General features: G+C 31.5%; 1 protein-coding gene across 1 annotated transcript in view; it reads left to right on the forward strand.

The window, feature by feature from the left end:
* LOC139501007 (uncharacterized) overlaps positions 1–14,905 on the forward strand; it is a 31,854-nt gene extending 16,949 nt beyond the window's left edge. Inside the window, exons 6-14 of the mRNA XM_071289950.1 lie at positions 1,596–1,748; positions 3,977–4,070; positions 5,660–5,763; positions 8,484–8,538; positions 11,155–11,261; positions 11,932–12,219; positions 13,316–13,345; positions 14,010–14,067; positions 14,800–14,905. Of these exons, the coding sequence (XP_071146051.1) occupies positions 1,596–1,748; positions 3,977–4,070; positions 5,660–5,763; positions 8,484–8,538; positions 11,155–11,261; positions 11,932–12,219; positions 13,316–13,345; positions 14,010–14,062 (884 nt within the window). The 3' untranslated portion in view covers positions 14,063–14,067; positions 14,800–14,905. The remainder of the gene's footprint in view (positions 1–1,595; positions 1,749–3,976; positions 4,071–5,659; positions 5,764–8,483; positions 8,539–11,154; positions 11,262–11,931; positions 12,220–13,315; positions 13,346–14,009; positions 14,068–14,799) is intronic.

The raw sequence follows: 14,905 nt of genomic DNA on the forward strand, positions 1-14,905 counted from the left end.
AATAAAACCACTTGATTTGAGAATCTACAGTTGTTCAAAATGTTTTAACACAAACTTTCCATAGTTATTATTGTTAAATTCCCCAGGGATCCATGCAAAGGTAAAACAGAACGATGCAAACGACATTAACAACTAAATGAATGTACTCTACTTGGGAATCTGCAGTTGATCCATATTTTTATTTGCTGAAATATCTCATATGGTGTTTTATAATTTTACTATCGAACCAAGTATGAATCAGTACTTACTTCTTATTCAAACTTTAGAATGAATGAATTGATGCGATAGTACTTTGCTGTTTGTTTCAAATCTCATTGCTTCATTATCGGAAGAACTAAATCAAGGACATGCTAGATATTTAAAAGAATACTGTGATGTAAATTCTAAAGGAAATATATATAACTCTGAACTTAGAAAAACTGCCCATTATTGAAGTATTCATTTATATTTTTATTATTCAAAGCAATATGATTTATGCAAATCAGTCGAAATTATCCAGTCATAAAACAGACAGACGAACAATAGTAAACAGAAAACTAAAGACAGAGCAACACGAAATCCAACAAAAACTAGGATTAATCTCAGGTTCTCTGGATAGTTAAAACGTAAAATCACAAAAATACCGATCGCCGAGGAAAATTCAAAACGGAAAGTCACCAATCAAATGGACAAAATAAAAACTGAAACACATCAAACGAAAGTGTACCAATGGTCATATTGCTGACTTGGCACAGGCATTTTTTAATATAGGAAATGGTAGTTTAAACCTGGATGTATAGCTAGTTAAATATCAAACCTGTATGACAGTCGCATAAATTTCCTTTAGACAACGATTTGTGAACAAAACAAACAGACATAATAGATAAACATGTCAACATAGGGATATAGCAGTCAACCGTGTTAAAGTATGTATCACTATAAAAACAAAGAAGTATGTAACAAAGAAATACAAAACATATAGACAAAGCTCATTAGTAAAAAGGAAAGACAAAAATAAAAGAATTCACCATCATCATAGCACATAACACAATGACAGAATTTATAAGTACAGAGCCAAGACGTCATATGTAACAAAAAACTCAAAAAGGCATATACCTAAAGCTCATTATCAAAATGAAAAACAAGAATATAAATTTTTTAAAATATCGCAATATTACATTTGATATGAATAAATACAGAGCTATTTCAACTGGAGCAGAACCGGCTCCACATATGGTGTCCGTTGTGCAGCTTTGTTTTTGTTAAAACACGATAAATAAATTTGGTACATGTATGTCACATTCGGGAAAGGGGACGGGATTGTAGACATAAGGAACATATCCGTTAAAATATGTGAATTGGATATTCCATTACGGTCAACCAACTCGTGATGTCACCCGTCAAATTAACGAAGGGATGATATCAACTTCACCACTTGGAACTCTTGGTTTAAATGCTTCTTTATGAACATCAACCCTATATCTAGGAATCGTGATTGAAAATACAAGCAATTGAATATCGTTTTAACTTTGGAATATATACTGCTGGAATGTTGTTACAAAAATGGAAAGTTCACAATTGGGAAGCTAAATATACTTTGAACAATCTACTTACAGAGATAAAGTATAGTAAAAGCAAAAAGATTCCATTTTGCGATCAGCTGATAGGCTGTGAATGTGATACAACTAAGTGTTACTATGGTGATCCCTGCCTCTGCGACGACAAACAAACAGAATGTGAAGAAGGAAAATACTTGAACAAAACTGGAGGTAACACTCTCACCTGCAAACATTTTAGTAAAGTTTATACATATAAACACTCAAACTGGCAAACACGAACAGAGGATTCGATAAAGTATATAAAGACATCTGTTGAACTTACTTTAAATAAAGCTAATACTAACAATGAACACTGCCCTTTCCTCGATCTTGATATCTATATCATTAACGGAAAGCTTAATACTAAAATTTATGATAAAACAGATGATTTTTCATTTCCTATAGTTAATTATCCATTTTTAGATGGTGACGTTCCATTGCCACCATCTTACGGTGTTTATATATCTCAACTTGTACGATTCGCTCGTGTATGTAACAATGTTTTAGATTTTAACGAGAGAAATTTATGTATTACTGAAAAATTATTACACCAGGGTTTTCGATATCACAAACTAGTCAAAACATTTACTAAATTTTATCATCGGTATAAGGACATCATTCGTAAATATAGCTCAACATGCAGACTTCTTATACGTTCAGGTATTTCACATCCAATTTTTTATGGAAATATTCTTTATAAAGCACAAAAATGTCAGTATTCACCTCAGAAACTAACAAAACCTTTAAATAGACTTATCAAGAAGGGATATAAATACGATACTGTTGTCAGGTCACTAAAGATTGCTTATTTTGGCGTTAATATTGATTCACTTATAGGGTCTTTGCATCGGAACTAAACACATTTATTAAAAAACCAGTTGTTTGCATGACACGGGTTATGTTCATCTCATATATGTTATGATGGTATGATACTAAACCCCTAACGGGAAGGATTGTGCCTGATATTCATATGATGAAATCATAATCTTTCAATCAGTTTAATTGAAGTCTGGAGCTGGCATGTCAGTTAACTGCTAGTAGTCTGTTGTTATTTATGTATTATTGTCATTTTGTTTATTTTCTTTGGTTACATCTTCTGACATCAGACTCGGAATTCTCTTGAATTGAATTTTAAATGTGCGTATTGTTATGCATTTACTTTTCTACATTGGCTAGAGGTATAGGGGGAGGACTGAGATCTCATAAACATGTTTAACCCCGCCGCATTTTTGCGCCTGTCCCAAGTCAGGAGCCTCTGGCCTTTGTTAGTCTTGTATTTTTTTTAATTTTAGTTTCTTGTGTACAATTCGGAAATTAGTATGGCGTTCATTATCACTGAACTAGTATATATGTGTTTAGGGGCCAGATGAAGGACGCCTCCGGGTGCGGGAATGTCTCGCTACATTGAAGACCTTAGTGACCTTCTGCTGTTGTTTTTTCTATGGTCCAGTTGTTGTCTCTTTGACATATTCCCCATGTCCATTCTCAATTTGATCATGCATAAAAAAGATAGTGAAGATACAAATACACTGGTGTTGATTTTTAAAAATTCTTTGCAAAACACGAACTCAGAGAAGAAAATAAACATACCACAGAATTAAAAGTGATGAGACATAGCAAAAATCTACCTTACTGAACAAACAGTCTTAGAAGACAAATGAAAAATAAATTACAGGTATAGAACCAGTTATTAAGACCCGGTCGGAAAGAACATTCAAGAACGTAGTACATAATAGTTCATACCCATAGCTGTATCTTTGTCAATAGTGGGAATATTAGGGTAGTTTTAGTATCAAATGAAAGCTTAGGGACTTGGAAACACGGTAGAACCATTGTTTGAATATTAAAGAATTACATAAATTTTAATAGGAGGGCACATTTGGCCTGTTGTTCAAATTAGAAGTTCCTGTTTTTGTACTATCAAACTTCGTTGAACCAGTCAGTATGCTTTAATATACAATTAAAGGTATGTTGATTTTTCAGCACAAGTCAGTATAAGGTTTAGTTTTAACACGAAATAACTGCAACTTTATTCGAACAAAGTAGCCATTAATGCTTGAAATTGCAATATTTAACATAGAATGCAATAGGGCTATGAATTAGGTGGTTTTATAACTACACGAAAAAATATCAAAAGTATAAATTGAAAGGCAACACGAAACAAAAACTTTACTATCTAAGTAAAACATGGAATAAAATGACAACAAATTACCCGATACCAGATAAAGGCATCAAAACTACAAAAACAGGGCAGGCTTCTTACCAACATCAATATAAAAACGTTGCCTAGTAGAAAATCTTGAGTCCGATAATATGTTTAAACAAAGCCATTGATATCACATCTTCTGTTAATTACACATCAGTTAACTGCTTTAATATGTTTTACGTCTTTAATGTAGGATGTGAGGATTGTCCAGAGGGAACAGAAAAAGCCGGAAAAGGTTGTGGACCATGCCGAAGAACCAAGTATATACCTGAACGAATTCATTCGAGGTATATATAACTCTATTCTATTTTAGTTTCTAAAGTAGACGTAATAGGATTTATTGTGTTACCTAAAAATGTTTTTTGCTTTGTAAGTAAGCAAATAATCTTCTTGGTAGAAAGTGATAGGTGAGATTTTCCGTTTTCCAATTGCTACAGCAACTGTTTCGATTAAACACTTTTTCATTTCCATTTGATTCAAAAAGCTAAAATATGTATATCTATAACTCCGTGTTGAAGGCCGTACATTGACCTATAATGGTTTTACTTTTTCAAATTGTTATTTGGATAGGGAGTTGTTTCATTGGCACAAACACCACATCTTCCTATATCTACAAATACTAAGCTTGCTTTTTGTAAAGTATAATTGGTTTATGTGTATCACTAAATCTCTTTTCAAACTACTGATGACAACCGTACCTAATGACAGTACACATAGCAGATTTTAATATTCAAATTACATAAGTTAAACAATACTCATTGAATTTTTGTCTGCAAAGACTATTTCGGGTGACAAACAGGGGCGACAGATATAAGAGGGAGCACTTACGGCACGCTTGACCAATGCGACGTTTGTTTCAAGATAGTTAGGACATAAAAGTTAGTTTTGTTCACCTTTTCCCTTGCATCCGACACTAATAGTCTTCTATTTTATCGTTTATCGTAGTTCGCATGGACTTGTGTATTTAGTCTGTGTATGTATGTATGTATGTTTGCTTGTATATATGTAACTCATTTTATATCAAATGCGACATACTATCAAGCGCACAGCCCTATGCCGTATTTGGGTTTTTCAACAATATTTGGTTAAGAAAACAAATCTTTTTGGAGGAGAGAAACGATTGAGAAAATAACAGTTAATATCATTGCATTTGATGCGTCTATTTGCTATTGCAGCTTTATAATATCAATTAGGAAGTTTGCCGGCTCAATGCAGAATTGTTTAACGGAAATCGTCAATCTACGTTTTTCTAATAGTCTTCATGCATTCATGTATTTATTTGTATTAAAGTCATTGCACGTCAATGAGATTGCATAAAAAACACATAAGCATTATATGGTTATTAATTGATAGTACTATTGATTAAGAATTATAAAAGCATTGCATAAATATAGCTACTTAAAAAAAAAACATTTCTGGTGAAAAAATAAACTCACAAAAATACTTAACGTCGAGGAAAATTCAAAAAGGAAAGTCTTTAATCAAATGGCCACTCAAAAGCTTAAACATATCAAACGAATGAACAACAAATTTTGTATTTCTGACGTGCATTTAAACAGCTTGTTAGAAGTATAAATCATTCATATGGTGTAACATCTGTGCATTTGCAAGATAACTCAATGCTGTCGTATCAAATATGCAAGTTGAAATTCTAATAAAAAGTAAAATCACAAAAAACGGAAATCCGAGGAAAATTCGAAACGCAAAGTTCCTAATCAAATGGCAATCTCAAAAGCTCAAACCATCCAACGAATGGAAAACAACTGTCATATTCCTAACTTGGTACAGGCATTTTCTCATGTAGAAAGCTTCTACTAGTATCTCACAACTTACTATACTATAACAAAATGCTAAACATAATTTGTTTTTGCTGCAGAGATTCCAATAGTGTACCGGAAGTGAAGATGTCGTCAAAAAGAACTGAAACACAGTCGACAAAACTTAGTGTACTTTTGTCTACCTCATCACAATTACCCATAGGTATGATTTTCTCAAATTGAATAAGCTGTGTCGTCGTTCAATTTCATACGTCATTAGAACCGTATGATTAGTGATGCATGCACCTTATAATAATCAAGTCAATGCACCTAATGTTCCCCAGTTTTTCTGTTATTGTAATATATGTTAGCACTATGATTTTCATTGAATTTAAGTCTACTTTGTATCCACATATACATCCCCGCATGTTACATCAAAGAGATATTGAAATTAAATGTATTACCTTTTAATCTCTATTGTTTTCCTTGAACTGCCTCAAAAAGAAATTGCATCGAGGTTACCTCGAATGCAGTTGTTCCTGCGAATAATTAAAGGACATTTCCTACGAACAAATGGATTCATCATTAAAAAGTCAATTGTTCATGAACAATTGAAAGGTCTTTTTTCTTTTCTTTTATTAATTGCCTTCTTAGTTAAAAATATATGGTTTCTAAGGACTTTCATAACAAGTGGTTGCTAAGGACAAAAATCATTCCTAAGGGTAAAAATATTACTACCAGTATTAGAAATGTCATATGTACTATTCATAGTATTTAAAGTTAAAAAAAATAAGTGATTGCTTAGGACTTATATGTCGTTGCTAGGGACAAAAATGTCATTTCCAGTATTACAAATTTCATTTTTATATTATTCATAGCCTTCAAAGTTAAAACAAAATATGGTTGCTAAGGTGTTTTATGTCGTTGCTAGGGGGACTTGACTTCTGACCTTGACCTCTGACCTTGACTTAACTTTGTAGATCTTATCATGCTGAACATTTTTGCAATTCAAAGTTTCTTTCTATCTTTAACCACTTTTTTAGGCAATCAATCATCATTTCATACCATAAAAACAGTTTTGGGTGCCCTAGTTCCATAACAGTTGGTACAATAATTTTGAACCCACATAACATATGTAGATCTCGACAAGACACACATTTTCTCCGTTACATTTTATCAGCCATCTTTTACGGTTATTGAGTAAATTCAAGCTAAGGTCAAAATCTAGGTCATGACCTTGATTTTTGAACTTAGATCAATTTATTGATAATCATTGGTGATGATCCTAGGTGGCTACATCTTACGGTTTCTGAGTTTTAGTGGCCAACCGACATTGGTGAATTTTCAAAGGGGCATAACCCTACCAATGAGTCGTTGAATCTTTTCGATTCATCTAACGAAGAACCAGGGTCTGTTCATGAACAAATTCCATCCTTTGTTTTTTTTCTACCTATCATGGTTATGGATTAAGAATGATAAAAAGGTTTTCGGTGTTAGGGGAGATAACAGCTGTAAAGGAAATGTTACGGGGTCGTGCCCTCACCATAAGAAAGCTTTTGGTCAACCGATACTAGATATCAAATATCATGTCAACATGTCGCGAATTTTTTTTGGGAAATTTCGTTAAAGTTCGGCGGAAAGAAGAATAAGAATAATCAGAATAAATACAGTAAGGTCTTTCCTTATAGAAAAAAAGACCTTAATAATGTTGCAGTGTAGGTTACATGTCTTCATTCGAGTAGTATTATAAAATATTGCAAAATATATGTATTTCTAAGCCTCAACTGATTGTTTTGCAGTTCAGTTATTTTATGTGGCCTTTTTATCAATACTCTGGCATAATTGCAAATATATATTTAATTTTCAATTTGCATATTTATATTTGTTATAGCCTAGTACCCATTTGCCTATGCCTATATTGCAAAACATTGCGTTCCTTTCTAGTACAAAAGTGAGTTCATCTTTGCAACCAGACGAAAAATACTATTTCATCTGTTCATCGTTGTTATTATTGTCTTCTTTCAATCACCATCAGGGTTACTAGTTTAAAAAATGTGTTCTATGATCCCACCGGCAAACCAACATGACCGACATGTCTAGATATAGAACAAAGGGGTAAAATGCAGTTTTTCATCTCTGAAACTTAAGAGAATCTTACAGAATAAAAATGTTCATCAGGTTAAGATCTATCTGTTCTGAAATTTTCAGACATATCAGACAACCTTTTGTTGGAATGATGCCTCTAAATTGGTAATTGTAAGGACATTTTGCAAGTTTTATGAGATTGAGTCTTATGTAGACGAAACGCGCTTCTGGCGTACTAAATTATAATCCTGGTACCTTTGATAACTATTAGCCGGATATTGTCTTTAAAATCTTTGATATAAATATGGATAGAGATAAACTGTTAAAAACCGCAATGTTCAGCAAATTAGAATCATCAAAAAAGACTAATATGACAAAAATTGACAATTGACCCATTTAGGAGTTATTACCCTTTATAGAATTTGTTTTTACAATTTTTCATATGTTTTGTAATCTTTTACAAAAAACTGCTCCACTTAATTTACTGGTCTTAATAGGCGTAAAATTAGCCACGATAATGAATAGCTTGATTGAAAAATAGAACATACGGATTTACTTCAGAAATCTATGGGAAAAATGTAAAAACAATTTCAATTGGTAACAATTTGAAAATTTATTTGAATAGTTATTAAGGATCTTCATTAATTATTGTCAGACTGCAATTGGTTAACCTTCTTAAATCAAACTATAAATTTAACCACTCTTAGCCTCTATCATTTGTAGGTTATCTAATACTTTTCATTATGATGTTTACCTTACTTAACATGATTTCCCAAACCACAGTAGATACAGGTGAGCGACACAGGCTATTACGGGCCTCTTGTTTTGTTAAATTAATAAATATTATCTTAATTTCAGTTAAACATCAACAAGAAAATATTGAAGACTCGGACAATACAACAATGATTATAATGTAAGTGAACTTTACTGGACAACAGCAGAAACTGTAACCACCTAACAACTACTTTCACATTTTACAAAAAGGCTGAGAACAAGTTTGTCGCGTTACGAGTGTGGAAACAACATTAAATAGATTACCCAAAAGGAAAAAAAAATATTTTATTGATACTACGTATTGTTACATTTGTAATATTGTTCATTCCTTATATATTTATAATATTATATATTTATAATAGATCTTAACAAAAAAATACTGAAAAAGAGAATCTTTTTCCCAATATAATGTTAGAATAAATATGTAGAAATTATAATCTCATTTTTAAAACAAATTGACATTGAAAACATCAATCTAAATTTTTACAGCCCTTAACTAACTGTGACATAAGAATAACATAGCAATGTAATAACTTTAAAAGTTGGAAAGAAAATATAAAATTATGATAAAATGATAAATTATATTGATTCGCTTTTAGGAGGAATATGAAACTTTGACTTTTGACATTAAATGACTAAAATGAGACAGATTATAACTTTTTAAAAATAATTTGTTTCGCTCAAAGATAGAAAAGGTATGAAAAACAAAAGTGCATCTCTTTTCTACTAGATTAAAAGCAGGTAAGAACGTGCATGTCACTGTGTATTGTTATCTCTGGTTAAAATTAGATAGATGTTTATCTAAGTATGGATACGTTCGGAGGCTTTTATTCACTTGCATGGCATGTCATAATAAACATTGTGCTCGTCTCGTCATGTGCTAACATTAGTAGTTTTCATCCAAATTTAAAAGAAGGACGAAAGATACCAGAGGGGCAATCAAATTTATAAATCGGAAATAAACTGACAACGCCATGGCTAAAAATGAAAAGGACAAACAGACAAACAATAGTACACATGACACAACATAGAAAACTAAGGAATAAGCAATACGAAACTCATAAAAAACAAGGGGTGATCTCATGTGCTTGAGAAGGGTAAGCAGATCCTGCTCCACATGTGGCACCCGTCGTGTTGTTTAAGTGAAAACAAATCCGGTAAATAGTCTAATTATGTAGGTCACATGCATTTGAAAGGGAAGGGGTTGTAGTTAAGACATAAGGCAAATATCCGATATCATTTGTGAAATGGTTATTCCAGAATGGTCAACCAACTCGTGATGACGTCCGTAAAATTTACGAAGGGGTGACTTCACCATTTGGAACTCTTGGTTTTATAGCTTCTTTGTGAGCAGCCACCCTCTATCAAGAAAATCATGATAGGAAATGCATGCACGGGAATATCGTATCAATTTGGAGATATGTACTTCTTATGCAGGTGCTGCTGGAGTGTTGCTACTTAAAAATGGAATTTTCACAATTTTAAAGCTGAAATCATCTCTTTTGTCGTAAAGTTTTGTTTTCAACCGACCCTCATTGTCAATTTCTAGATGTAAGTCAAGATATCTAGTTCGATAGGATAGATGCGTTCAACATAGTCACCAAATTGTGAATTATTTAGTGAAAGAACATTATCTATATAACGGAAAGTAGAGTTAAATGATATTGCTAACTTCTTATTTTTCTTCCTAAGAAGTTCTTGTAAGAAGTCAGCCTAATACTAATAAAGAAACAAGTCGACAAGAAGAGGAACACAATTTGTTCCCATTGGAATTAAACGTATATTTCATAATAGTCCATCAATAACAAGGCAGATGAACAACCCTGTATGATAAATATTCTATTTTTGGCATTAAAATCCATGATGTTAACCTTTTTAAGACAGAAATGCTCATTTTATAATACTTTTTATTTAAATTATGAAGTTCAAACACATATTAAGATGTTTTAAAATTTAGAATGTGTTGAAATATTTAAGAACCTTCACCTTGCCGTATGTTTCTAAACATCACATTTGTTTCTTCTAATGCTTTTGTTTCTATTTTGATATATTGTGTCATGTCGGGTCTTATGTAGCTTGATATGTATGTTATGATTTTGATAATTGGTGAAGGTCATTCGGTGAACTTTACTTTCTTAAACTACATGTATGTCATTTGGGGGTCGGGCTAAAATAATCTTACCACGTTTATACGTATAGCTTTATCTGTATAGTAAAATAGCTGATTGCAGTATAAATCAGATTATTTTGACATTTCTAATGAGAGGTTGAAAGTGATCTCCATTGTGGCCGTTTCTAATTTTTTTAACTTTGTAGCCGTAATATAGGTTATTATATCATTATGCTTGAATTGTTTTCTGTTGTAGCAGTCGTTATTTTACGTCAAATGTTCGGCTTTTTCCTCGAACTCATAACATTATTTTGTGTTAATTGTGTCAAATGGCCTTTTGAATCGTTGTCTAATTTTCTGCTTAAAAATGTTTTTTTGTTGTGTAACATGCATTGCATACTTTACTGCTTTCCATACATATTTCTGGATTGTCTTACAAAATAGCAAAACATTGAGATTGTTTTATCACGATCAATAATATATCCTTACGGGCAATAATATATAAATGCAGCAACGGCAATGTAAATTTAGAAATAACAAGTGTGAATATTTTTATAACTTTCTACAATTCTTATGATATTAATTCAAGATATGCAATAAAAGTTATGTTGGTAAAATGATCAAAATATGTATTACACATTTCAGCATAGTTGTTCTCGGTATAGCTGTGGTGGTTCTATTCATAGTAGTTGTGTATATAGTGAGAACACGCGAACAGTGCATGTGCAGGTTTAATATGTGTTTTAATCATGGTAAGTCTTTTCCTATTTGCTCTCTCTCTCTCTCTCTCTCTCTCTCTCTCTCTCTCTCTCTCTCTCTCTCTCTCTCTCACACACACACACACACACACACACACAAATAGAGAACAAAAGAATATGACACAGTCAGTCTACGAAATAACACATAAAAAACAAAAGAACATCGTTTTCTTTTTACATAATAACATCGTGAGTGCGTTCATTGTTTGTTTGACCTTATTTTGTAAAAATGAATCAATACTTATATTCATTTAACTTTGGTATTGATATAGACGACATTCATCTGACACCAAACGAACATGATCTTTCCTATACGGAAGTGTTTATTTAGACATCACCTTCTGAATGTACGTCAAAGGGGTTTCTTGTCAAGCATGCTGACCATTTAAAAGCGGATATAAAAAATTAATATAAAACATATACCGAACTGCTAACAAAATTCAAAATCCGAAAAGTCTTTTATTGTTATAAAAAGAACAAGTGAAAACAAGTGACATAGAAGTTTGTATTGAATTAAACTAATACATGCAACACAAATGCAGAGATATAATAAAAACGTGTCTTGGAGTTGTATCATTACTTCTTAAATAGAAGGCAGGTGAATCACCGGAAACCTATAGTTCGTTTTATGATTAGTTTTTAAGCATAATAATTCTTTCTTTAGGCCATACACCACGGGAGCAAATTCCTCTAAATCAAGTCGAAGATGGAAATCAATTAGAAAATGGAGATATTCAAGAAATTGTAGATACTAGAACAACAGAGGGAGGTAGACCAACAGCCACTCCAACTGACAATAGAAATTCAGAAATATATCGGGATCAGGCATCATCCAACCAGTGCGAATATCAAAAAGACAATTTTAATACAAATACAAGTGAACAATGTAATAACAATAATTCGGTATCTAGATCATCAAATTTACCATATGTGGAAAGTGGGACTCGTAAATGTGAGTATAATGCAAAGATATGTTTGCAACGATCTGTTTGCAAAGATCTGCTTTAATTTTGAAGGAATAATATTGAACAATACTGTTTGTAATTAAAAGTGAATTAACCTTCTTTTTTTTTAATCTATAGTGTATAGTGTTTATCTTAAATATATGGATACTAAACAAAAAACGATTTATTTAAAGTCATAATAAACATGTGACCGGTGAAAAATAATGTTATTCCAATTCTTGAACTAATGCTTACATACACCATAAACTTAGTCTTCTGTGCACGATTTTATAAAAAAGAAATCGCATAAATTTCGTAAAATTTTAATCGCTCAGTGTTGTTGTGAAAATATGGCAGGTAATTAAAGTTCGTGTTTTGTAGCAAAATTTTAACGATTGTCACCTGTTTGTCACCAAACAACAAAAAAACATGGACATTGAGCACGTGTTTAACATGTACAATCAGATAATATTTTATTTTAAGGACATCCATGCGGATTGCGACCACAGGATTTTTACGAGATGGGTCACACTAAGGTCACTTTGCATACGGGAAATGTGTCGGGGAATTAATTAAAATAAAGTTAACTTCTTCTAAATATGAACAAATTAAAGAATTTTCTGCAGAAAAAAGTATATGTACATAAGTTTTATAAGGAAAACTATCCATTTAGTTATAAAAAAACATATGCATTTTTTTTTTAATTTGAGGTTTCTTATGACTTTAATGAGTCAATTCTTCTTTAATGAAACGTACCTTTAACCGGTTCAGATATTTAAAACATGTTTTATAACGTTATATTAAATCTGTTCAGTAGGAAAAGATACTACCAATTTATATTATGAATTATATTTTTTTTTTTACAACGTCAACGACTCTAGGCAGTTAATTTTTATATTTGAAAATGCTTGATTACTTTCATAATTTATAGTCTATAAAATAAATACATAACAAGAGGTGACTGTGGGACATTTCCCGTACAAATTAAAATAGTCAATGTTCTCCGTTGTATTTGATAATTCTCAAAATCTCAATATTTCAAGTGTGAATAATTGTTATTTCGTTGTTTCGCCCATATTTTAAATAATTATATATTTTTTTCAGGTACTTCTCTTCACAATGAATGCAATATTGGTACGTAATCTAGTGACTAGTAGTGTGGTCTGTTATCCAATTAGCACCGTCACTGTCTTTAGAATTGTTTGCGAAGTCAATATCATTCTTATGATTGTTATGCATTTCGAAACTTATTAAACAACATCTGCGAATTCATACAAATAAGATTTCAAAGACCATACTCTGTTCTATGCTGGTTTACTTTTACGTATTGTGACGACTTGGACTTATATCACATCTTGATTTATCGAAATAAGGTAAATAAAAAGTATAACTAAGTACCATTTATACTACCAGAGATGCAATTAAGACTTTGTGAAATAGATTGTTCTATTTAAAGTTGATAAAAAAAAAATGTTTATCAATGCTTTGATGTAAACGATAAACATTTTTATAGAATATCGATTTGTACTTTACTTATGTTTGATTGATTTTATTGTATTATGCATAAAACATTTTTATGGTTGCATATGACATGTTCTTTGAATATCGAGACGAAATAGTTAAAAGAGGGACGAAAGATACTAGAGGGACAGTCAAACTCATAAATCGGAAATGAACTGACAAAGCCATGGCTAAAAAGGAAAAAGAAAAACAGACAAACAATAGTACACATGACACAACATATAAAACTAAAAAATAAGCATGCATTGTAACTACATAGTTCTTGATTTATTTTCAGGTCCAGCTGATCAAAGTTTGGCCTCAGGCAGATACATAACTATGAAATCATAGTTTAGGTAACTTTCTGACAATTCTTTAACATTTTCTTTTATTTAAACTAAGAAGCCATTTGTTATATATTTGCATAACCTTCTTAATATTAATATACGTGCAAAGTTGAGCGAATTCGATTATGCTGAGTCTAAGGGCTCTTTGTTTTATTTTTTTTGCGGATTGTTTTGTTGGAAGCGTATACCTAAAGAACACGAAGATCATAAAGCAGTGAATATGTTATGTAACAGTTAAGATATATTGTTAGAGTAGGTCTCTCAAGTTTTCTGCTAATTTTGTATTTTTGTGGATATTCCATGATCTATATTTATCTGATTAACTATGTTACTGTTGGTAGTAGATATAGTCTTCTCAATTAGAAGGGTTGTTAGATCTGATTTATATAGAATAAATGAATATATAATAAATAACTTTTTTTCGTGGTGTTCTAACAAGAGCATTAAGTTTTAACAAAATAGGTATATTGTCATTACCTCAAATTTTACAGATTCAACAACACTTTCAGCAAATGTTTTTGTAATAAGGGATTTGGAATGAAATTATATATGTGACATCAAATGTATACATTACCAACGATTTGTATGACAATATAAATCGCTGTGATATCTTGTCTTTCTCTGGTTTAATTTCAAAAATCAGTCAATTTTACAAATAATAACACTTCCACGTGGTTATCTTTGATTTATTTTGTATGCCTGAATAAACATGTTTACAGGTGTTTTATGATTATATTTCAGATCAAGTGAGTTTTATGACCCAGATATACCAAGCGCATTAGAAACTTACACCTTTAAATTGAAACACTATAAAAGTTCGTCTTTTGACGAAAGAGATGGTGGGATA

This window comes from Mytilus edulis, chromosome 13 (genome assembly GCF_963676685.1).
Source record: "Mytilus edulis chromosome 13, xbMytEdul2.2, whole genome shotgun sequence".
In the NCBI taxonomy this organism is placed as follows: Eukaryota; Metazoa; Mollusca; class Bivalvia; order Mytilida; family Mytilidae; genus Mytilus; species Mytilus edulis.